This window comes from Osmia lignaria, chromosome 6 (genome assembly GCF_051020975.1).
Source record: "Osmia lignaria lignaria isolate PbOS001 chromosome 6, iyOsmLign1, whole genome shotgun sequence".
NCBI classification, from domain to species: Eukaryota; Metazoa; Arthropoda; class Insecta; order Hymenoptera; family Megachilidae; genus Osmia; species Osmia lignaria.
Window position 1 is genome coordinate 7,513,072 of NC_135037.1, and position 24,383 is coordinate 7,537,454.

General features: G+C 35.8%; 2 protein-coding genes across 3 annotated transcripts; one reads left to right on the plus strand and one right to left on the minus strand.

Moving 5' to 3' along the window:
- The first annotated feature begins 1,239 nt into the window (after window positions 1–1,239).
- On the plus strand, window positions 1,240–7,229 carry LOC117601647 (acyl-CoA Delta-9 desaturase). The gene is made up of 7 exons (XM_034318668.2): window positions 1,240–1,350; window positions 1,714–1,853; window positions 1,962–2,092; window positions 2,304–2,509; window positions 2,720–2,902; window positions 4,067–4,265; window positions 4,439–7,229. The coding sequence occupies exons 2-7, from the start codon at window positions 1,715–1,717 to the stop codon at window positions 4,547–4,549; spliced, it is 969 nt and encodes a 322-aa protein (XP_034174559.2). The 5' UTR covers window positions 1,240–1,350; window position 1,714; the 3' UTR covers window positions 4,550–7,229.
- LOC117601646 (acyl-CoA Delta-9 desaturase) lies at window positions 6,670–24,383 on the minus strand. Of its 2 annotated transcripts, none has more exons than XM_034318667.2 (6): window positions 24,105–24,383; window positions 9,550–9,773; window positions 8,739–8,869; window positions 8,375–8,580; window positions 8,098–8,283; window positions 6,670–7,937 (listed from the first exon to the last, which is right to left on the minus strand). In XM_034318667.2, exons 2-6 carry the CDS (start codon window positions 9,758–9,760, stop codon window positions 7,613–7,615), a joined length of 1,059 nt encoding a protein of 352 aa, XP_034174558.2. In that variant the 5' UTR covers window positions 9,761–9,773; window positions 24,105–24,383; the 3' UTR covers window positions 6,670–7,612. The 2 variants fall into 2 exon arrangements, with proteins under 2 accessions (XP_034174558.2, XP_034174557.2); XM_034318666.2 differs by lacking the exon at window positions 24,105–24,383 and adding an exon at window positions 17,927–18,065.

Below are 24,383 nucleotides of genomic sequence, written 5' to 3' on the forward strand. Positions count from 1 at the left end.
TAATCATTAAAACTTTGATTATACATAATAGAAATAGTTTGTTATGTTTATTATGAATTTTCATTGTTCGGAATTGTTCACTATCTGAATCACCCCACAAATATCAATTTATAGTTAGTAAAATCATTGTTTGACAAACTTGTGTTTTAAAAAGACCGCCATAAATGAACTATTTTGAAATTGGACTCCAGTGCCATCTCTTCAAAACCTGCTGAAATTACTCAACAACTTATCGATCGATTTTCTGAAACATGTGGCGACCAGCGTCGAGGTCGATAAGGAAGAAAATGTCCATAAAGAAGAAATTGTCGACGCCGCCTTTACTAGTCGTTTTCGCTCATAAATTAAGTTTATAAACAAAATTCAAATAACTTTCCTGAACATTCATTCTTTCCTATTGTTTAATTCAAATTAATTGATCATTTTAAAGGTTCTTATACTCACAATTAAAGAAACGGCCCGATTAGTTCGCCCATTTGTTCACAGATGGCCAGAGAATTTGCAATCCATGAATCGGCTATAATTTAAACATAAAAAAAAAGTTTTTTAGCATTAATTTCCATATCTTCTCGTACTATTATTAAACCGGTAGACTGGATTAGCTCAAACCGCGTCCGTAGAATACTATTGTTCTACAGTTCAGAGTTTACATTCTAATCCCCGTTATTTAAAATTCATTATTACCAATACAAGCACGAAATAGTTCATGACCTCTAACTATAAATAAAGTATAAACTAAATTAGAATATAAAATAGAAATATATGTTCACCACCATTAATTAGTATATAGCTATATGGGGATCAGGATGGACCTAGCCTCCTCTAAAATGCGCATTAACCCTCTCTACGATAGAAATTATTGAAATAAGTAAAAAGATAGCTCATAAACTATATTTTGATTGAAATTCCAACAAAGCAACACTGACATTTCACATTTGATAAAACTAGGGAACATGAAGCTTTCTTAAACAAAAATTCTAATTATGTCAATGATCACAGGTGAACAACCCGTTAATGAAAAATAAACGAGAATTTGATGTGTTGGAATGGATTAACAAACATCGATAGAAAAAGGTAATAAATTACAAAATGTAAGCAGATACTTAAGAAAAGGAAGCCCCAGAGTCAAAACCCATGCAACCGACTCGACTGGTTTTCATGAATCGACGGTGAACATGTATCCAAGCCGTGGGATACCAAAACAAAGGAAATGACAATGTGAAATGTTGAACGATAATGAAATTCAAGCAAAGGCCACGAGGTCAATCAACGAGGCCCGCGGCAAGCATTTGTTTAAGTAGTTCTTCTCGGGTCCTCTAGAAGCGCGTTTCATGCCAGGATAACAGCTAGGTAAATTGTTAAAAAAAAATTCTTCTCAAACTGTGTATCAATTTTTCAATCTCTAAAATTCTTTCTTTTATTCAATTTCAAGAAATTTGAATTAATTTATCAATATTCTCATTGTTTCTTCATCATAAAGTCGATGACCCTTTCGTAGAAGGATCACTTTGAACATACGTACTTCAAGTTCTTTTTAAATAACGTATTAAAAATTTCCAATGCCTACAGTCACAGTTTTTATTCAAATTATAAATTTGTAATAGCTTTTTTATTATTCTCGTTTATTATAATGAATCTGTTAAAATGCTCTTTCAGTAATACTGAGCATAATCATTCAGGAGTATCAGGTGAAGTTTTTATTTGTGATAATAGAATGTCGAACGAGAAGAAACCAGTAAAGAAACATGACATAAAGTGGGCTGCCGTTTTGTGGTACATCCACCTCCACGTTCTCGGAATCTACGGGGTCTGGTTGTTGTTCACTTCCGCCAAATGGATGACTGTGTTCTTTAGTAAGCAAACTTTCTTCTTTTCATTTAGGATAAGGAGGAATTTTTTAATTTTCATTCATACAATTATCCATCTTTCCCTATATTAAAATTAAATTATCAATCTTCCAGCGATCCTTATAACAGCCATCGGCAGTTTGGGGGTGACAGTGGGTGCTCACAGACTGTGGGCCCATAAGTCATTCACGGCATCGGGGGCTCTCCGGCTCTTCCTCATGTTGGCGCACACCCTTGCGGGAGTGGTGGGTATCTCGAGGTCACTGTAACAATGGAAACGACCTTATTATTTTCAAAGGGAACTTAACAATTAACTAATCCGTGTTTCATTGAATAATAGATACAGGAAGAAGTACCATTCTATTCAAAGGCAATCGAAAAATTATGATTGTGGAGCACGAATAAAATATAGTTCATAGAATTATTTTTTCAATTGAAATTAATATTTGTTCACAGGGTCCCATATACGATTGGGTATTGTATCACAGACTGCATCACAAGTATTACGGAACTGACAAGGATCCTTACAACCACAAAAAGGGATTTTTATTCAGCCACTACGTAGGCAACTTCCTGTCACGGAAAACCGACTACGAGCAAGCAAAAATCGACATTGATATGCGCGATGTCGAACAAGATGGATATGTGTGGATACAAAAGATGTAAGAATTGATTTATAAATATCTAAGTTGCTCGCAATAATGATTATTAAACATCATTTCCGTTCGTTTAACGACCAGTTATATTGTTATAAATTACCAGACGGTTTCGTTCCGATGATATAATTTACAATATTTTCATTTTTTTAGCAATTAAATTTCTCTATGAAAACTTAATTTATAACTATTTTCTATTCTCGTTCATATATCTAGGTTTTACTGGCCAATGTTTATCATTTTTGGATTAATACTGCCACTGAACGTGCCGTTGGAATATTGGGACGAATCAATGGCGATCACCATACTCGTCACCGGATTGTTACGGTTCGCCATTACGGTGAACGTTTCCTGGATGGTGAACAGCGCGTTGCTGATCTGGAATATCGAAGGAAACAAGTTAATGTCCATTTTTGACACTCTGCGTTTATTGTACACGCTTTTCTTTAAGATGCCAAAGAGTCACGGCACCGTCGTCATCGGTGGCGATGGTATTCACACGAAATAAAAAAAAAATCCTTGACAATTTACAATCATTCATTTTTTATGACGATGATACACGTAGAATAGATTTGATTGACCTTCGTAACGCGATCGATCATTTTTTTAAAATAATTTATACAGGTTGTTCGACAACAAGTGAGCAATATTTTAAGGGGTGATTCTAGAGATCAAAATAAGACGAAAATCAAGAATAACGAAATAGCGTTTACGGCTTTGTTTTCCAGTTATTAACCTTTAAAAATTCGAGTAAAAAGCGCCAGAAACCTGCAATCCGTTCAGCGCCGACGACCGAACGTCACGTCAACAGGGGTCGGTACAATCATAACCAAGAATCGTTGAATAGTAAAAACTTACCTCGTGCTATTCTGTTTCTCGGTACTGCAGTATTCGGTTTTGATTCTTGGTTATGACTGTACCGACCCCTGCCGACGTGACGTTCGGTTGTTGGTGCTGAGCGGATTGCAGGTTTCTGGCGCTTTTTACTCGAATTTTTAAACGTTAATAACTGGAAAACAAAGCCGTAAACGCTATTTCGTTATTCTTGATTTTCGTCTTATTTTGATCTCTAGAATCACCCCTTAAAATATTGCCAACCTGTTGTCGAACACCCTGTATATTATTGAACTCTAATTACACGTATTGTATTTGTTTGTATTGCACCTTCTGTGTGAGCTATTAATTTTATATTATTTATATACTAATCCTTTATGGACGAAGTATCTTTAAACTTGACACTACATTTGAATACAATACTTCATTTAATAATGTTTTCAGTCACCAAAACTTATTGCCTTCAAAGGGTATCTGATGTACAATGAATAACAATTATTTTCATAATCGTACATAAATTATTAAACAATTGTAATACATATATTCATTCGTTCAAATTAAAATAATTATCAAAAAGCTGTAGAAAAATTATAATATAAAATAACCCTAAAGTTTGTTGATATTAAATTTCTTCTTAAAAACTTGCAAAACCACAGAGTATAATTAGCAACATGGAATCCTAATATATTGAATAAATAAAACAACTAGTTAATTTATGTACGATTTCAGGGTCCCACCGGATGGCATCAGTGTGTTTTTTGTGAAAAAGTCATGTTGGCCAATGTACCATTACGCAGTGCCATGGGACTGGAAGAGCGGCGAGTTTGGCACTTACGATTCCGGTTGCAGCACTTTCTTCATCAAGATGTGGTACGAGCTCGGTTTGATTAATGATTTACAAACAGTGGACACCGACAGCATCAGAGAGGTTCGTAGAATGTCAAAGATAAAATATTTTCGTGTTCCATTCATTACAATTCCAAAAATTTTTAGAAAAAGAATTGTTTTCCTATGAATGACAGAAGATTCCTATCAACACATTCGAAAAACTTTCACAATCTTATTTAATAAAACTATTTATTTCGACATCGTTTTTTGTAGGTTCTCCACAGAGTGGCGAGAAAGAAGTTGCCACTGAACGAAGGTCTGACGCAACTCAAGGAGATCTCCGTGTACAATATACAGAAAGAAAAACTATTGATTCGAAATTGAACCGGAAGAGCAAACTTTCCAGACCCATTCTACCAATCTTTGTTTGTTAATTGATATCGACGAGTCATTTTAATTATCGACAAATGACAAATGTAACAATTAAAGACGCGTTCAGGTGGAAATATAGTGAATTGTACAAATAATAATTTCACATCTATTGTTGATGTAAAGCAAAATCGCACGATTCTACGCGATGCACCTTTATTGATCTCTTTTTCGACTCTTCTAACCGACGCGACGCACCAAGAGGGAATGAAAATCAACGAATCCCGAATTTTTGGTAACAAAACAGCATATATTTGTCTTTGAAAACCTGGTAACAGCACACTTTTTTCTTTCGAATGTTAAGATTAAACCTTAGAGCTAATATCGCAACAGTTCTCTTCGTGTACCACGAGACGACGAAGACTACGCCTCATAGAAAAACGTGTATACATGCTTGTACACGTTGTGTGTGTGTGTGTGTTTCTTCTTTGTATACATATTACACATATAATTATTCTCTTACGTGTATCTATACATTGATCAAGACAAAAAAAAATAGACACGGACGTGCGGAACCAACGAGCTCGTCGATCGCCCTTAAAATTTCCGGAAACGCCCCGCGTTTCCGTCATTTCACCCTCGTTCCCGCGACGAGGTCGCGCAACGATCGTACGTTCGACGCGTTTAGCGAGCAACGAACAGGAAAAGAAATTATTTCTCAGGATGGAGAATCGTTCAGGGTTGTTGGTCGTTTTTACAAGGTCTTCGGAGACGAAACGAGTTCATTCTAAAGAAATTTACTTCAACGATTATGTTGTTCAATTCACAGATGAAATGTTTGAAGAAAAATGCAGAGATCCATTGATAATTCATTATCTTCCATCGAATTTCACTGATGAACAGTAGAGACTTGTTAATAAATTTTTTAATTAGAGAAGTTCTTAGCTAATGTCATGGAAAATTTTCGAAGCGAAATGAAACTGGAGGAAGTTACGGTTGGAATGTTGCTGAAAACTGTGAAACATCGTGTAGGAAATTCAATCAGGAGATCGTGTAACAATCGTAAACATTTCCATTGAATATACAGTAAGCGTACAATGTTTCTCTCTATTTTTTTACAATATTTTTCCAATGAATTATCTTGCAAGGAATCGTGCATAAATATACACGTATAAATCACCTTGGCGCAGGGTGTATTTCCTTAAACTAACTAAAAGGTCCTTTTCGATTTTATTTTATGTCTTTTTCATATTTTTTTTTTTCTTTTTTACAATTGCTCGCTCTCGTCTCGTACAAACTGCTGTACCACACAAATCCCCTGTTCTTCGTGTGCTTGTCTAACGGAACGAGAGAATAAGTTAAAGGATGATATTGTTTTCACCTTTAACCTTGAAAAGCTTGAAATTACGTTTAGACACATTGTCCAAGCTTCTACGAAAGCTTTTCAACACCATTTCCTTGAAATGAACTAACAATTTTCATAATTTCACACCGCTACTCGTAAAAGCTAACGTTTAATTATTAAACTGTAATTTCTGATATACCAATCGTCGTTCAGATTCATCTGCTGAAGTTCGATTCCTACGATCGATCATAGAAGAAGAAAAAAAAAGAAAGTGTATCTCTTTTGTACTTTATATAACTTTCCAAGATTAAATTCGATGCGATCATGAATAGAAGAAATCGATGAACGGATTTAGAATGAACGAGAAGAGAGGAAAAAAGGACATTCAACAAAATAAGTGTTTTCTGACGACACTGTAGGAACAAAATAGAATATAAAATAACATTTACATTGTTATCCCGTGACTAAATGTTCGGATCCGAAGGGGGAAGGAAGATAGAAATGGAATGTTAACTTTCTTTTGTTTTGTTTACTTTTTAATCTGGAGAATAGTTATTTTCCGGATCGTAAAGGGTATCCTTGTACGAGAAAGAAGAAACACAAGATACAGGAAATAGGTGAAGAAACCGATATACTTTCACGAATGAAATAAAACGGATCGATCTTCAACGATTTCCTATCGACGCGTGACAAAGTTCGGGGATCGAACGAATTCTCATTGTATTAAAGCTTAATATACATATTATATCACATGCCTAAATCTTCGTTAGTTTTTCCTTTAACGAACATGAAAAAAAAAAATTTGTTCTCTGTCTCGTTCGATCCATCGCCGCTAAGTAACGTTCGACTCGCGTTCACGGGTAATATGTTACCTTCGAATTAAGACCCGGTTTACCACCCTGCGCAGTAACCCTCCCCCCTTCCTACAGATCAATGTAGCATCTACAGATACGTTAAATAGAATCTACATCTAAACAGAGTTCCACGTGCTAGTCAAGAGAACACGAACTAAACCTTAAATGTAAAACAGAACAGTCTAATTAGATCGAACAATCGTCGACTAGAAAATCGATGATTCGGTTCGATCTGAAACGCGATCGTCGAACGCGAGCCTATCGTTGGAAATCTAGAACGTCGTCAAGGAAACGTGAAACGATGACTGAGACCGGGGACTGTTTCACTCTCGCTTTACGCCGGGATCATTGATAAATACATTTAGAACCTGCCAAATGAGTTTTAATGTTATCCCCTGATATAATATTCCCCGCGTAGAAATCGATTCCACCGGCGTGTACAAAGATCGTGGATCAATCATCATGTACTATTAACCCAAGAAAAAAGAAAAATAAGCTAGTTTTTATAGAAAAATAAAACACCAAATAAAAAGTAAATAAAAACAAACGAAATCTGAGATTCACACGGTTAATTTTTGTTTCTTCTTTTTTTAGACGGAACTAAACAAAAAAGAATAAATACTGTATTTTTTGTACTTCGGTTCAAGGCACGCCGTTCGAATCGATTTTTAGGGGGAAAAGAATCGAACGTAACTCTACAACACTTCGTACAATCGCGTGATTAAATAATTAAGTGATGTCCCAAATAATTTCCAATTGATTCTCAGATAACTCTCTCATCCCGCTCCTTTCATAAGAACTGTACAAAAAAGAGTCGATCGTTGTTTTTAAAATCGATGGAACGAACGATCGACCACGATTCGTTTGAATCGTTCTCATCTATTGATCCTTTTTCAGACAATGCGTCACCATCGTCTGCTCCTTGTCTTCTTGCAATTGATCTTTGTCACCCCAACCCCACACTTCGTGGCTACCGTCGCCGGTTCTCTCCACTCGTTTCTTAACCACGTCGTAAGGAACTATTTTCAGGTCGTATGCGAGACCAAGTTTCGCGCACAGGTCGATGAAAGCTGTTGTCACGTTGTATCTGTAGTTGCCCAACTCGGCCGTCTTGTAGTCCCAGGGGAACACGTGGTGATAATTGTGCCATCCTTCACCGAGAGCACCTATGGCTACGCCCATGTTCTCCACGGGGTTGATGTACCTGGAACAAGGGAAATGTTAATTAATTTCATAATAATGAGTTGTTGAGCTGGGCTCTGCTGATCCAATATACAATTTGACACTATAATTATAATTATTCAAGACACAATCATTTCATTTTCCAATTTAAACTTTCTATCTTTATCATTTTTCATACTAACTTGTCATATGGTTTGTTTCCATAGAGATGGGCCGCGGAGTTGACCAACCACGTCATGTTCAGAGAGAATACATAACGCAGAATCGTGGGTACAAAGTAGGCGTTTAACCAGGTCTCGTCCCAGGCTACAACTGGTATTACAGTTGGTAGGATGAAACAGCAGATGGGCATCAGAACCTTGTAGTACCTGTAAGAAAACGAAATATACGAGTTACGAAAATTCCAAAAATTCTTATAACGATGTTTACAGAAGAAGGGATTAATAAAGGCGAGCTTACTTTTTCTGGAAAGCAAGTATACGATTGTTCCTCAGATCACTGAGATCGATTCCTTTGCCCTTCTCACTGATGTCCGGGTGTTTTCTGCAGAGTAGCCAGCCCACATGGGCGAAAAAGAACCCTCTCTTTGCGTTATGGGGATCTGCGTTCGTCTCGCTGTATTTATGATGGAGCCTATGATCTCTAGCCCAATCGATCGCTGCGTCCTGCGCAAAGGCAATGAAAGGAAATTTTTTAAATCTCATCTAATTTGATTCTTTGACTTTGTAAATTCAGGTACGAAGAATACAGATAATACTCTTCTTTAATTAATTCAAATTTTTCCTAAATTAGAGTGATACAACTATGATTAATCGCAACTCACTTGGAAAGCAATGGTGTTGAAAATCATTAGTAGTAGCTGGAGTGGCCATTTTGCCTTGTACGATTTGTGGGCCCATAGTCTGTGTGCACCAGCTGTGATTCCCAAGGCACCTAGAATGTGGAGAGTGATTGCTGTAAAATAAAAACAGAACAATAGTTATTTATTATTTGTTGATCATTCTTATGAATATTCCCAGAAACGAGGAAATGAGAAGATGGAAATCTGTGTGCACCAACAGGTGGACCAATTGGACGCTTTTTGTTGTCACCCTCCATTTATTTGGAGCAATCATTTCTTTTCCCTTTTTCGCATTTGATTCTGTTCTCGGCACACACACACTCATTCGAGTTCGTTATTTATATTCATATTTTCAATTACCCAGTCACTCTGTGCTCAATTGAAATGAAACTGCGAATAAAGAGGTCATTAATTGAACGTCGCGATCGAACCATCAAAAGTACAAGTTAAATCTATACAATTCTGATTAGAGCAATTTACAATACATCTTATCATGGATAAATAGAATATGTAATTCAGATTGGATTTATTTTCTCTGACGGATCTCTTTTTATCTAACTAGGGTCGAATTATCATTTAAGCTTTAAGAATGGATTGAAAATGATGAATTTCATGTCAATTCTTATCAAAACACTCACGTACTATATTTGAGCACAGAAATTACTGATAAGCGACTATAAACGATCCTACTAGATGTTTAACGATGAATGGAAATTTTAGTAACAAAAAAATGTATATCAAGCGTCCAAGTGGTTAATTATTGGTATAAAAAGAAAAATTGCGTTTCACTCACCGAACAGGGTGGTTGACAATTTGGCGGATGTTAACATCAGGTACAATCCATAAACTGCACCCAGGTGAAGGTAACCGAAGATTATTACATTCCTCCAGACTATACGTCTCACGTATTTTTGTTTAGTTGGTTCTACCACCTCTGGAGCATCTTCCAAGGTCTCACCCTCGAACAAGACACCCGTTGGGGTGCTGGTGATGTTTGGTGCCATTTCTGTTTTATTCCTGCAACAAATCATATAAATGTTTCGTTAAAAATTATGAAAATTATTTTCAGTAATTGAAATTTAAACGATTTATTATAACATTCACGTACAGTTGATAGGCGATTACATTTTACTACCAGTATTTATAAAAAAGAATTGATAGTAAACAGACACGTGTGGATAAACTTGAAAATTGAAAGGAGCAAAAATATTCACGACTATTTATTGCCTGATTAATTATTTAATACGCGTTGCATAATATATGATAATCCGAGCACGCCGAATTTTTAACTGTCTATATATTTATGTAAATGATCAAATACGAGGACACAGGCGTTTAGCAAGAAATAACACGTAAAGGAAGATAATGAATTTCTATTCATCACTGGATCTCACGATTGTTGATTTACGTCCCCTTTTATATACTAATAACCTTGCTGTAATAGTTATTTTCTAGAAGTTTTAACGCGACCCGACATCGTCACTTTCTATTTCAAGGTCTAATTTAATCGAACAACAAGCTATTGATTGATAATTAAAATTACCAAACAACAAGCAATTATTGTAATATATTTCTTGTAAATTATGATTAAGACAGTCATTACAAGGCTAAATCAATTAAACGGCAGACAGTGAGAGAATATCAATTTTACAAAGGAACTATTGTCCTGACTATTTAAAAACATAGAACAACGGGAATTAAATAAAATGAACACTAGAATTAAAACTATCTTTCTTATTTGAATAAAACATACGCTGTCATGTTTATGTTTTTACAATTTCTCTTGATAAATTCCTCGAACGACATTGAGTGTCGTGAAAACCTTGAGAAATTCCGTTACGTCAGTATTTTTGATCGTTCACTTTCAAATTAAAATTTCTTTCAAAACCTATTATTTTCAATGGAATATTTGATCGACATCAAAGGTTATCACTGCACCAAGGTTGTACTACGAATTTCATGTTACAAAGGCCAAGTTTCTTAGATTTACCCAGACGAACGTGATATTTACAAATGATTTTTAGAGAAAAAATGCGCGTGGGTGGCATTGTGGTGAAATGGTCGAAAGGGTGTACGTTCGTACGCGTGGAAGGGTGATACTTCGTGAGGGTGGATATTGCGCGATGAAAAAGCTTTCAGACGAGCAACATTTTTTTCAGAACCCAAGAACATATTTTTTTCTGAACCATACTATACTGAAATATTTATTCCACTATGTAACACTAACGAATAAATATAAAATTAATTCTCTACCTTTTAACTTTACCACGAAATAAATATTGCTACAATTTCTCAGTAGAAGAGCTGTTCGAAAGATCGTTTTATAAAAGAAAAAACAGTCAGAATGGTACTAAAGGGTAGTTAACCAGCTATTTTTATACCGTTTCCGAGTGACTTTCGTTTGACAATATGATTATGTATAAGGATCCAAAGGTGGGGATTTTCCGTAAGCTCGAAGTAACGATAAAAATTCATCAAGATAATCTACGCTATTCCTTTTAAATAAATTTTGCATTCGGCAACAAGGACGCTGTGTCGCCTTGATCCGCGTATCTACAATTGAAATATTCCGAGTGAGAAGATAACGATTCAGACACACGCGACCACCAACTTTAACCGAAAATAAATCACGCATTGTTGACCGTCTAACTCGTTAATTAGATACGTCCAGTTTTTCTTCTTTTTGCAGCGAAATAAAACGAGGGTCGTTGAAAAAATAACGCGCAAATTGTGGATCAAGGAATTACGGAAAATAATCATAATCTTCGTAGTTTCTAAATCTTTCAAACAAGATAACACGTATTTTCTAACTGTGATTACCCAACTAACACATCAACAAACAGAAACTATTCTTCTAAAACTTATGAAACGAGGGTAAAGTCAATAGAACAATCTAATGAATTCGTAAAAAATTTCGTGCAACGAGACAATATATAAATCAAAGACTTGGTACAAATCAATAGACACGAAGGAAATCAATTTCAGCTGTTTCTCTGCTCGAGTGAACACTGACACGATTACAAACGCGTCGAAGACAGAGGGAAATGAAAGAAAGAAGATCGAATAGAGTGCACGATTGAAGGAGGATATTCTTCCTTTGAATAAAACGTTGGGTATTAGATTGTCTGGAGAGTGTAAGCGAGTGAAACACCGCTTATAAAACAATTCTAGCAAACAATCGACAATTAATTCGCATCGATAGAGATTCGTAACAGGAGAACATTGATTTTCGTATACACCTAAAAAGAGGATCGTACCTGTCCATCGGTATGCCGGTGTACGTCTCACCTACATTCCCTAGCTCATCGTTCGTCCTGCTGATGCGAAAGTCGCAAAACGTATTCCAGCGCGAAATCTAGTGACCACCCTTCTGTCTCGTCACCACAGGACATCCCCACGAAATCGATACAAGCCGCAAAGGCAGTGATCAAACGAACGACTTCTCGAACACTGACACCTGCCGTGACTCCCATTCTCTTGTTCGACAAGAGCCAGGTGTAATTTCTTCTATCAAATATATATATATATATATATTATATATATATGTGTGTGTGTATGTGTGCGTGTGTATGTATGTATGTTTCAGTATATGTGTTTGAGAACCAAGACGAAACGTCTCTGCTTGTGATCTACGCGAAACCACCCTCTTCCATAATCGAACAAAATTAAATGAACACTTTATCACAGTTCCCCTTTCATTTGTACAAAGAGCCACCGGAAATCGGCACGATGACACCTGTAATTCCTCGTTTATCGATGTATTAACATTAATGAAAGATCAGGGATATGGAAATGCGCGAAGGATCCGTGGAAACCCGAACGAGGTCGTCTATCGACTGGCAGATCCCGAAGAGGGTATCGTCCAGGCGCAGGCTCGCGGCACTGGCGTCGGGACGCCACCGGTTACACAGGACGTCGACGACTTTGTTACTCGAATCGACGCTGCTCGAAATTTCCACCGGGTCTGTTGAACCCTGGAGAATGACCGAACGCTCCGGCACCCATCACCTTGACACTAGGGTGCTCACCCGGGGTGGGGATGCTTTTCGAGAAAGAAACGGGTGAAACTTGGCTGGTCTATCGGGGCGAACAGCGAAAGCTGTATGGATACTGGTTTTACCCTTTCGAGTATGAAAAGAGATTCGAGTGAACATATGGTCGAGAATAATTTCTAATTTTGATACCACACAAAATTTTCTTAATTATTTCTTTTTAATGTATACAAATTTTAAGCTTGCTTTTGTAGATGTAAGTCATAATTACTTTGATTTTCGTCGTTTGAAAATTAACTAAATTTTGAATGGGTTATGTGATGCAACATAGACAACTCTATATTTAAGTGATTACTCGGACTGAAACATATGTACAAATAATCGCGAATCGCGTTATCAGCAGCGCGCACCACTTAGAGCAAGAACATGTTCTCTGCTTATACTCTCGCGTGAAATTATAAGTCAGCCAAGTGATTTTGATTTATTATCATCGATAACCTTTTGCCATCGCCTCGGTAAAATTTCAATTGACCTCTCGTGCGAAAGACGACAAAAATTTTTTCATTGTAAGATACGCGGTGTATAATTCACGTTTGACGTGATCCGTAGGATCATTTAATTACCAACGTCATTGCCAACCTCTTGCATACATTTGTTTTTTCGTCATTCATTAGAAAATGTAAATGCGAATTGTTCTCGACCGTGGCTAACTGTCTCAATGAATCATAAACATTACTTAGCATTACAAGTGAATATTTCTGAGTGCTTTTTCGTTTTTTAAACAACATTTACATAAAATGGTATAAACTCTTTTTTTTTATCACTTTTGCATTCAATTAGCTGTCTAAAGCTCTAACTTTTTAACTCGTTCTGTTGTAATCCTTCTTTAACGAGAAAAATGCATGCCACTGTTATTCTATTATATGATGTCAATGACTTTCTGGAACTTTCAATGACTAGAAATGCTGCGTTACGCAATTGGTTATAATCACTGATAAAAGTCATACCACTTACGTTTTTATTCAGATTATCGAACCATTTCTACAAATATGTTTTTCTATTCAAGTTAATCGTGTATTTAACCGATTGAATAATGCATAGGTCATTGGTGATGCATGGTTTATAATTTGATTCTTGCATTACGTAAAAAGGTGACTACCTGTAACATTGACAAAGAAACAAACTTCCAGTGAAAGAAACGCTATTTCATGCTTTTTAAATATCGTTTGTCTATTTCGAAAACACTTCCATCGAACTTGAATCTTTCACGCTGTTGAAAATCGATTCGTTTCGTGTCGGGCCATGGCGAAAGTGTGACCGTTGCTCGGATTTCTCAATTCTCCTCGAGAGATTACAATTCGGCTACCATCTGGCTGGCAAAGATTCATTGAAGCTTCTTTCAAACGCATTTATCGTTATCAGAAAGGACAAGTGATAAGCGAGGGCTTTCATTCGAGATCCGCGAAACAGAGGTCAAGGAGATTGTCGAAAATTTGTGATTTCAACTATTGCTTGTGAAATAGTAACACATTCATAAAATATGGTATATTTAAAAATTGTATTAAATACTTATGTTATAAATTTTATCAATGCAATTTATTTCCATTCGAATGCAGTTTTTGGAAGAGGCGCGCACAGTGAAGGGATTAAAATTATCTTTATATTTCTTTTTTACAATTTGACAATGTTTGATTATTTCTAAAATAAAAATGAATTTAAAAAATTGGAAAACAATTTTTTGATTCGCGCTTTTGAGATGCAGTTTCCTCTGATGCTCGAATGTAATACTGAAAGTATATTCAGGAAACTGGTGAATTATCACTGCCAAGGTTGTGGCGGTTAACGGCTTCCAAAGGCCCCACTGATCATTCACTGAACTTGACCATTCGATTTGATCGATTATGACCGTGAAGGGAAATAACGCTGAATTGAACAATCATTTTATTTGAAATAATGAGAGTATGATTAATCGCATTCCATCTCGGTAACACGTGGATGTTGCAAAATTGTAAAATAACCTTTTGACTCTCGTTATGATACGCTTCATCCAGAGTGTACTGCTTAGATGGATAGCTGATATTTCATAAACAAATTATTGATAAATAGTTGTTTATATTCTTAGAAAATATTTCTGTAGTACTGTAGTTTGATAGCAACCCCTCTTTGAGTCTGCCTCAATTAAATTTCATTTGCAACTTTTTTCAGTCAAATTACATCATTGAAATTTGTCTAATTTGATTGCAAATTTTATTAATGATCATTTTGTTGCATTCCCTTTTCGATTCATGTCCAATTTACCAGTGATTACCAGTTTGTTAAAAAAAAAAAAAGCAAATTCTATACAATTTTCAATTACCTCTTGAGATAAGTGTGCACAGACTCTAAATGACACTTGCAGTCGCAGCAGATGTGAAACACGAGTAAGATTCAAAATTCAAATGAGCGGAATCGTTTAGCAGATTTGTGTGTAATAGTATATTACGTAAAATGAATGTATTACACGTGATTATGTAAAAAAAAAAAAGAAAGAAGAATATTATTATATAATTTATCGAACGAATTGATCTTTTATCTGTCACGTTCCCCGTTTTGCGAACCTACTTTTCAAAATTATATTGCAAAAATAAACCGATCGTTTCCTAAGCCACTATGACAATTCCATATTCTTCATCGCAGTAATAATACCAAATTCGTGGGATTTCATTGAGATATACACGGAATAATTATCAAGTAAAAATTAATTAAGTTTTTCTAGAACTGCAGTGACAAAAAATTTATAACGTAAGAGCAAAGGACATTTCAGGTTTCTAGGAAGATATTACTTAATATTTAAATAATTTAATTCATTATTACGTCTTTTTTTTTTATGCAGCGTTCAACGTGTTAGCGAACATTTATTAGACGTCATTAATGATGAATAATGTAAGATAATCTAGGCGTTAAAACATTCGAATTAGACCACTATTCGCCTGTGTATCTTTCATCTGTTTTCTAAAATAACTTATACATATTTGTCAGCGAATGGAAAAATACCGCGTTAAAAATTGCAGCGTACGATCGATAAGGCGTAGAATTATGAAGCAGAGTTCGTAGAAAGGATTTTAATATACAATAAGGTTTTAATATAATTTCATGAAACAAAACACTTGTTAACTGGCGTAGTGTTACGTTGTGTTGGTGTTGCGTTTCGCGGACGCACAATGCCGTGAAGAGATCGGTGACACTGCTTCAAAAACGTTTCGATTTTCATCAACAACTGGTTTGCTCGTCATTGAATGCGAACGAAAAAAATGTAGAAAATCCGGACGCTTTTCAATGAGAAAGACTCGGTTCTTGGCAACCTCTCCTAATGTTAACCCTGTACGTGACCCCACGATTTAGAAATATTCTGACCATCACATTGCTGACTTAGTGTGTTCAACCTTTACCCGAAATTTCCTGTTCTATTGAAAAAGATAAAAAAAAAACCCAACTCTATTTTAAAATACAGTTTCGGAAATGAAGCAACTAAGTAGCAAAGATTATACATTTGGAAATCTGAGTGTCTAATTTTAGAAATGTATTCTCTTTTTCTTCGTTGTAATAAAAATGTACTTTATTTCCCTTTAGGAAATCGCTTCGGTTTAGTTATTATTGTCATCGAGGGATTTAAGAGCGTGCCAGCTTCCTGGCACTCGTTCAAATTGGAATTTTCTTCTTGAAGATGATGAAAAGCTTCATTTCAGAGAGTTCCCTGCTTTTTCTTTGCCAGCCAATTCGTAGTTTCAGACCAATAATAGTACGGTTGTTTAGCTTTCGTCGTTTCACTTGTTAATAGCGTGACATATTAGAGTTCGCGTCCTAATGAATATCGATCGAGAAAGGACGGTATAAAACCTCCTCATACAAAGCTATATTTTGACGTAAGAGATATGAAACGGAAATTAGAAGTTTTAATTAAAAACGCGCAATTGAAGTAGTAAATAATGCACTACGTTGAATAAGTGACGCCATGCATTAAAGCGTTGAATTAGTTAATATAAAAACGCAGGAAAGTGTTATCGAATAAATGTGAACACTGCTTTGTTTCAGTTTTAATTTTTTTTTTGTTTGATTGGAAGAATCATTTTCACTATCAGTATGCATATTAAACGAAGTTAAATAAGTATTAACTAATTAAACGTTTGTGTTTGATTAAAACAGCACTTAGTACTTTAGATTTTAAAGAGTAATAAAGTAGAAAGAAACAACTTCTCTTAGTGGTCTTTAATCTTTAGTGGAATATTTAGAACTTATTTTGTACTTATTTGTACCACGAAAAGAAATTTTGTACTTTGTACCGTCATCAAGGAAATCCCCGCTAATTATTTAGAAAAGCGGGATCCCACAGATTTCGACGATTTTTGAATATGTGTAGAAATCGGCGATTCAACGCTTACACACACGCTGCCACAGACACGTACAGATAGCTATAGGCAATATTCATTGTAGCAGTAGCAATAGTCTTTCTCAAAAATCTCGAAAACTGAGGCCGAGCAGCGGTTACATGTACAGGAAAAAGTTGTTCAAAATGGTGATTTCTACAACATATCCAAATCCCCCTTTTATAATTTATTACCGGGGATTTCCTTGATGACGGTACAAAGTACAAAATTTCTTTTCGTGGTACAAATTAGTACAAAATAAGTATTAAGTCCGATATGATTCTACTGGTTTGGTCTCGCCATCTTAAGAGAGGTAAAGAAACATCTTTTACATAAAAGTACTAACCAGGAAATGTAAATGAAGCGTGTTACGTGAAGGCAAATATTTTAATAATTCATCAGGATATGTTTAATTCTATCTTTCAATTATTCAACTGATTTGTGTAACTAATTACACGTGTGTCACCGACCTATCAGGAGACCACGCAACACCTGATGTTCGAAAAAAAGAACCAAAAATGTTAATCGAGGCTCCTTTCCTTACTGACAATAAATTCCAAGGCTTTAGCCTAATTTAAAGTATTTTTTGTCGGTCATTCAACCCTTTCGTTAAGCTAAAATGCAAAAGCACGTTTAATTATAATTCTTTCAACATCCAACAAATCATTGAAAATTCATTGGAATAACATTTCAATAACGAAAAGGTTAAAACACCATCGAATCAAACAAATATTTAGTTTATCCAAAAAAAAGAAAGAAACAAATTAATTCTTACATTCTCGGCCCGCGAAGTGGTTCAAACTACCGGTATATCCCCGCTACGTATCAAAGTATCAAACAACGGTTCCCATGGAAGATATTGTGATTTTTGATGGCGAAAACACAAAACAGAGTGCAAGAATCGAACTGAAATAGTTCCCATCATCGGGCAGCGTGGAACGCCGCCAGCTTCGATGATAGTTATAGCCGAGTCTTTTGATAGAGGTACGCCTAAAATCAGACACGTTGCGACGCCGCTCAGCTGAGATCGTCTGAGCCAATCGCGTCGCTTGTTACTGCTCTCGCCACCTGAGGCCAACGAATGGTGTCCATCGAAGTCCGCACGACTCCTAGCGCACGCTGTCGCTCGTGTTCGGCTAGAATCGTGCGTTCGTGTTCCTTCGTGTTCCCTCGTATTCCCGCGTGGAATTCGCGCACGTGTATACATGTACGTGAGTGCGTAATATGCACTCGAGCGAACACCACGCGGGTACGTTCGGTTCTTTTACGTTCGTAGAACAAGGAAACACGAATTCATTCGACACGTTCGCACTCACGTGAGTGGAAGAAAGATGGAAAGAGAGGTCAGTTCAGCGAATCGAATCATACAGAATGGTCGATTTTTTGAACGGCGAACAAAAGCACTGTTTCCCAACCGTTTTTTTAAATAACCCCTGCCCATGCACGTCACGTTAGTAATACAATATGAAGGTTACACATTAAATTAAAAGAAAAGACAATAGAGTTTGAGAAAAATGTGTATTCCAAAGAAAAATAGATTAAAAAATAAAGAATGATAATGACAATGATAACATCGATACTTCCTGCTTCGTTTCAAGGCCCGAAAGAAAGGGGGAAATACATTCCTTGCACGTTGAAATAAAGAAGGAAAATGTTGAAAACATTCGAGATTTACATATACATGGTTTGGTATAAATATTTATTCAAACCTGCGACCTACCGCATGAAATCGTTCATTTCTTCGGAAATGATTTTTAACAATTAATCAGTTATTCTAATTTCAACATTTCCAAGAATTATTGCCACAATTAGCAGCGATCGTTAAGCGCACAAAAAAATTGTGAAAGATGCAACATTATCAGTGCAGTTATAAGGACTTAATCAGGAATGAATAATATCATTCATCGATAGCTAGTTGCGTATGTTAGCTATAAATTTTCCAAACCAAAGCGATGATTTAATGACTCTTTTTTAATCATGCTTCGTCGTTCATCTGTTGACGCTGAAATGAGTAAGTACGTAGGAACACGTGTATCAGGATCGCGCAGCCACGTAAATATGTTGTAATGAATCTATTTACTACGGTCATCTACGAGATTAACCGAAACTTAATGGAACGAACGTTTCGTGGCCATACTGATGCAACGAGAAGCATTCATTATGAAACTTGATCATCATTTTTGCGTGGAAAGCTAACACACTACGTCATCATACAGTGGCTGCTTGTTAGCTCTCTTAGTAATTTCTGTTACAGTATACCTAATTGCCTAAATGACAGAAGCAGAATGTCATAAAGAATAAAGGTACGAAATATACAATGCAATGCTCATGTAAAATGTCTCAGTCGTGATTATCCATCACCCTTAACCGGCCAGTTATGTAAAAGGCATTCTGTGAGTAATTGAAACACAATAACAAAAAGACAGTAAGTTCAAAGGAAAAGTAAGTTCAGGTATCTTCTGGTATGTTACATATATAATTTTTAAGAAAAAATACAACCATCTTCGAGATGCGCTAAACAGTTTAAAATAATTTCTGTTTCATTTATACCAATACTCCACAGCTATTAATAAAACCTATTTAATCGTTAAATAGTATACTAAATACATTTCAACCTTTTCGGGGGCGGTACAAAATTAAAAACTTCTCTTCTATCAGGAAGATCCTAGTTCAGGCGTCGGCAACCTGTGTCAATTTCTGATACAATCGTTACACATACAAATCTTTTCGGCCGTATCTTTAACGTTCCGTATTTTTTTTTACGACTTATTAATTACCAAGTTCGCCATACCGCGATCAAATCGTTATTGTCAGCATCGTTTATTCGGGTATTTTTAATTTTGCGTATAATAGTATAGACATATTCTATAAGATACAAAAGGTTTTGTTCCGATTGGTCCATCCGTCTCGGAGTAATCGGCGAACATACATAAAAATATAAAAAATAAAAAATACTAATCGAATTGAGTAACCTTCTCCTTTTTCCAAGTCGGTTAAAAATTAGTAAGCATCACTCATTATTATCAATATTTGACAAATACTCTTCACACTGTATACCTTATAGTGTGCAAATATGCTTTGCTTATGATCTTTTAGCACTGGAGTGTTTCAGAATTATCTATTTACCATTTAAATGCCAGAATCAACTAAGAGGATCAAAATATTCAATTTTGTACATTTAATTTAGAATTTTAATATAATTTTAAAATTTTCGCGAATATGTTGTATTTCGTGGTTATATTTTAATAGACTTTAAACCTGTGGCATAAGTCTAAAGCATAATATAATAGACAATACATTTGGGTATGTCACCTAATGCTCGCCATTTCAAAATTACTTTCAAATTCATCGGATCATTCGCTGCGCATGCGCGTAAGCGAGTCACGTGCGCGACTGAGCACAGGCGTATGCGCACGAGCGGCTGATCAATGTGCAAGCCAGTGTACCAGTGCACCAAACTGCAACAGATGTTATGCGACGCGAGAGGATCGCGAGACTTCGGCTCGCTTCCTTGTCCGCGTGTTACGTGAGCCTTATAGACTTATAGTCAGCCGGACATCAATTTGGAAAGTGAAAACCGTCATTACATCACTCAAAGAGATTACGTATTCTTTATGGAAACGCGTCTTAACGAAAACACAGATAATCTGCAGCACGCGAACGGCCCTTATCTCTTATGTTCTCAAAGAATCATAATAATAAAACGCTAAATATATGTAGATTCGCTGTATTTTCATATCTTTTCCTGCTGTATTTAAATTTTTAAATAGGTATACATGTTGGTATCCCTGAAGAGGCACTGTCCTTGCACTCGTCTCCAGAACGAATCGTATTTGTTCCACTTCAAAATTTCCTCGATTAAATGAATAGATTTCATTGAAAAGGAAATTATATGTTGAAGAAAGGAGGGCAAAATTATGAAAGCGTTCGGGGAACGATTCATTGAAATTATAACTTTTCGACAAATTGTTACAATTCGTTCTGCTCTGTCTTTGAAAATGAAGGAATTCTAATGTCGTTTTCATCTGTCCGATATTATGGGAACAAAACAAGATACGGACATGTAACAAAACTGGTTCTGAGTTGTAACGGAAGAGATATGGAAGCGAGTACTTCCGATCTACGGAGAAAGGTGTCGTGATGTATGTACCGATGAAAAAAAGTACATTCAACAAATGTAAAAGTATATCAACATCTAAGTGAAAATACCAAGGATAAACTTAATAATTTAACTTTCAAATAAATGATTACTTTCAATGTCAATGTTGATGCAATTTTCTATTGAATCTTTATGTTCAGCAGACGCGATGCAAATGTATTATTCAAACGCATAAATATACTTTTTTTCATGAGATCGAAGTCTTTTGAAATCTGAACTGTGAAACAAATATGTAATAAAAGTGAACATATATTTTTATTGCCTTCGATAAATATGCAGGATGCATAATACTAGTAACTACGTTGTATTTAAAAAAAATACAGCTGTAGTTCATTCATTTCTTCTTCTTTACCTGATTTGTAAAGCGGATAAATTCTTGTATTAATTTTATCGATACAAAAATGCTTAGAATGTTCAGAGTAATCTATTACATTGAAAGATAAAAATAAAATAATCTAGTTATTCGAAGACACAAATCCAAATCGAGCCAAATTAAACATGTAAGAACACTTCATCACATAGATACATGGAATAATAATCAATTACGCCATAAGTTCGCACCGATACGTGATCGACCTTATATTAAAGCGCGGATATTATTCAAGCGTTCTTGAAAGCGCAATAAATTATTATCGGCGATTAAAATGATATAACTATTTGCTATCATAAATGTTAATCATAACACATAAGTGCCATGGTAAAGTTTTAATTACATGTGTGTTTTATTGCTTTTTCTTAATAACACTATAAAGTTCAATATGAAATTATAATTACTTTTTTTTTCTTCATTAATAATACATAACGGTTTTCAAGCCATATAGATCACATTCTTTTTTACGTGCAAAACTATTTTCCATCATCCAACATGCAACACGAAGCTGGATCGAACCGGTGCCATGAATCGACCCTAATCGAATTGGTGTTTCCGGTGGGCGATTACACCCTCGTGTCGATTCGCGGCTGAAATTGCAAATGACGCGTCGCGAATAGATTAACCATAAAATGGCAATAATTAACAATAATTCTCATGATTATATAGAATTTCTAAAAATAATAAATTAAAATCGTTGGCAAATGAATTCAATTCCAACCTTGTATTTTAAACAATACATATTCGGAATCTACCTATAACGTGACAAAATATTTTGTAACGAATTCACAAGATTTTTAGCAACCGGTTTTACGGCTTGATTTACACGCCGAAAAAACAATCGTGAATTTCGATAACGGTGAACGGAAACCTTCCTCCGGGCAGAAACCAATGTCGAAAATTACTTGGAGCTTGACTAGATACATGTTCAGATTCCGTCAGCAGACGAAGAAATGTTTCCAAACAAACGATTCAACAGGTGTGTTTCATCGGGGAAACTCACGCACGCTCTGTGTGCCATTTCAAACCTGATGCCGTTCGCGAACGATCGAGAAACCTCGTTTCCCGCCAATTTCAAAAAAGGAAGCTCGTCGAACGGGTCTTCGATCTTACGAAGGACTTTAATTTTATCTGTCTTTTATTCAGAATTTAACTAACTGTTATAGATTAGAAATATAATATAATGAATATAGTAACATCAAAATTGACCCCATTTTTTTGTTTAATATATAAATGGCAATTAAATCCTATGACTATTCTAAAAAATTATTATGCTATTTTATCAAAAACCATTTCAATGATTTTAACGCAAAGGTATATTACAGTTTACGCACTGTTTGTATTTAATAAACAAATGTAAAAAAAGAGCGCTAACGAGGTTACGCCGAACAAATTATACGCGTAGGAAAGCACGTAGGTATTCTCGAATGGATATACAACGACACAAAAGAAGATCATATATATATACAGGACTATAAATAAAAAAAACTGTCGGCCGTAATGAAATGAATTCAACTATTTTTGCGTCGTATCGAACGACGACGTGGATCTGATTATTATTAACACCTTCGCAAATTGACGCAGAGTCCGACGCTGGTTATCGTGCGACCATAGTTGTACGCTCCTACTGTTATCGTTACCTACAAAACATGCCACACGATTCACGTTACCGGCTTGCGTTAATTTTCTCTAGGTTATACCGTATCATGAACATAAACTGGTTCGCAGAGACTGGTCGATTAACCCACTAAATTTCCAGAGGTCGAAAACATTACTTTTATTCTAATAAAAATTTGTTAACAAATGATTCGCACGTGATTTCGTGAATTTATAACGAAAATTACTATTTTTGAAGTTTTGGAAATTAACGAGTTAATTTTGCGCTTTTTAAATTGAACGAAATTTCACGGTCTGCGCCGCCCGTCTACGACGCTAGTGTCCAATTTGAATGACTATCAAAAATGTCGCGCTTGATAAACGGCTATTAGTGGTTAAATTCGGCAAAATTTCACTTGTGTGACAAAAAAAGAGAAATCCGCTTCGCTAAAGCCGGTGAAATAACGCAAAATGATCACACGTACGACGAGATTTTAATTAGTTCCTTTAATTTCTCCGGCGAAATATCAAACAATGTTAAATTACATCATCTTGAGACGCTGACAAGTTTCAAACGACGTGAGGTGTCCGATCACGCGATGCTACAATGACCGGTCGTACGACGAACAATCGCAAAACGTATGGAAAAGAATACCTCGATAGAAAATAATGGTAATAAGAAAAAAGAGAGAGAACGGGAAGCTTTTTGTTGGTTTCTATTTCTCAACACCTATCCCGCGGTCGATACTTCCAAAGATTCTCAACGATAACACACGGTCGCCCGTAACGTACCATCTTTATAGGTTGGAAAAAAAAAAAGAAACATACCTTTGTAGCTATCCTCGACAAACTTCTCGGCAAGGTAACCTTTTCGATGAATGTTACCGCTACTCGTCGTCCCTTGATGTGTGCACAAGTTAATACACGATCGTAAAACGCAAAATAAATGTAAGGTCACACGAGACTCGTCCCTCCTTAACGTTCAATGGGAACCGTTCGGTTAGATTCACCTTTTCGTGTAACGCGTCTCCTTGGAACTGAACGATCTGACAGCAAAGCACGACTGAAATGCCGGCTCCACGCGACCGGAGCTAAATATGATTGCCG

Excerpts from the sequence above, each read along its gene's own strand:
- LOC117601647 (XM_034318668.2), top strand. The coding sequence starts at position 1,715 with ATGTCGAACGAGAAGAAACCAGTAAAGAAACATGACATAAAGTGGGCT. Across the intron at positions 1,854-1,961 it reads ATGGATGACTGTGTTCTTTA|CGATCCTTATAACAGCCATC; the intron begins GTAAGCAAACTT and ends TCAATCTTCCAG. Across the intron at positions 2,093-2,303 it reads CGCACACCCTTGCGGGAGTG|GGTCCCATATACGATTGGGT; the intron begins GTGGGTATCTCG and ends ATTTGTTCACAG.
- LOC117601646 (XM_034318666.2), bottom strand. Across the intron at positions 8,870-9,549 it reads ATTGTCAACCACCCTGTTCG|CAATCACTCTCCACATTCTA; the intron begins GTGAGTGAAACG and ends TTTATTTTACAG. Across the intron at positions 8,284-8,374 it reads ATACTTGCTTTCCAGAAAAA|GTACTACAAGGTTCTGATGC; the intron begins GTAAGCTCGCCT and ends GTTTTCTTACAG.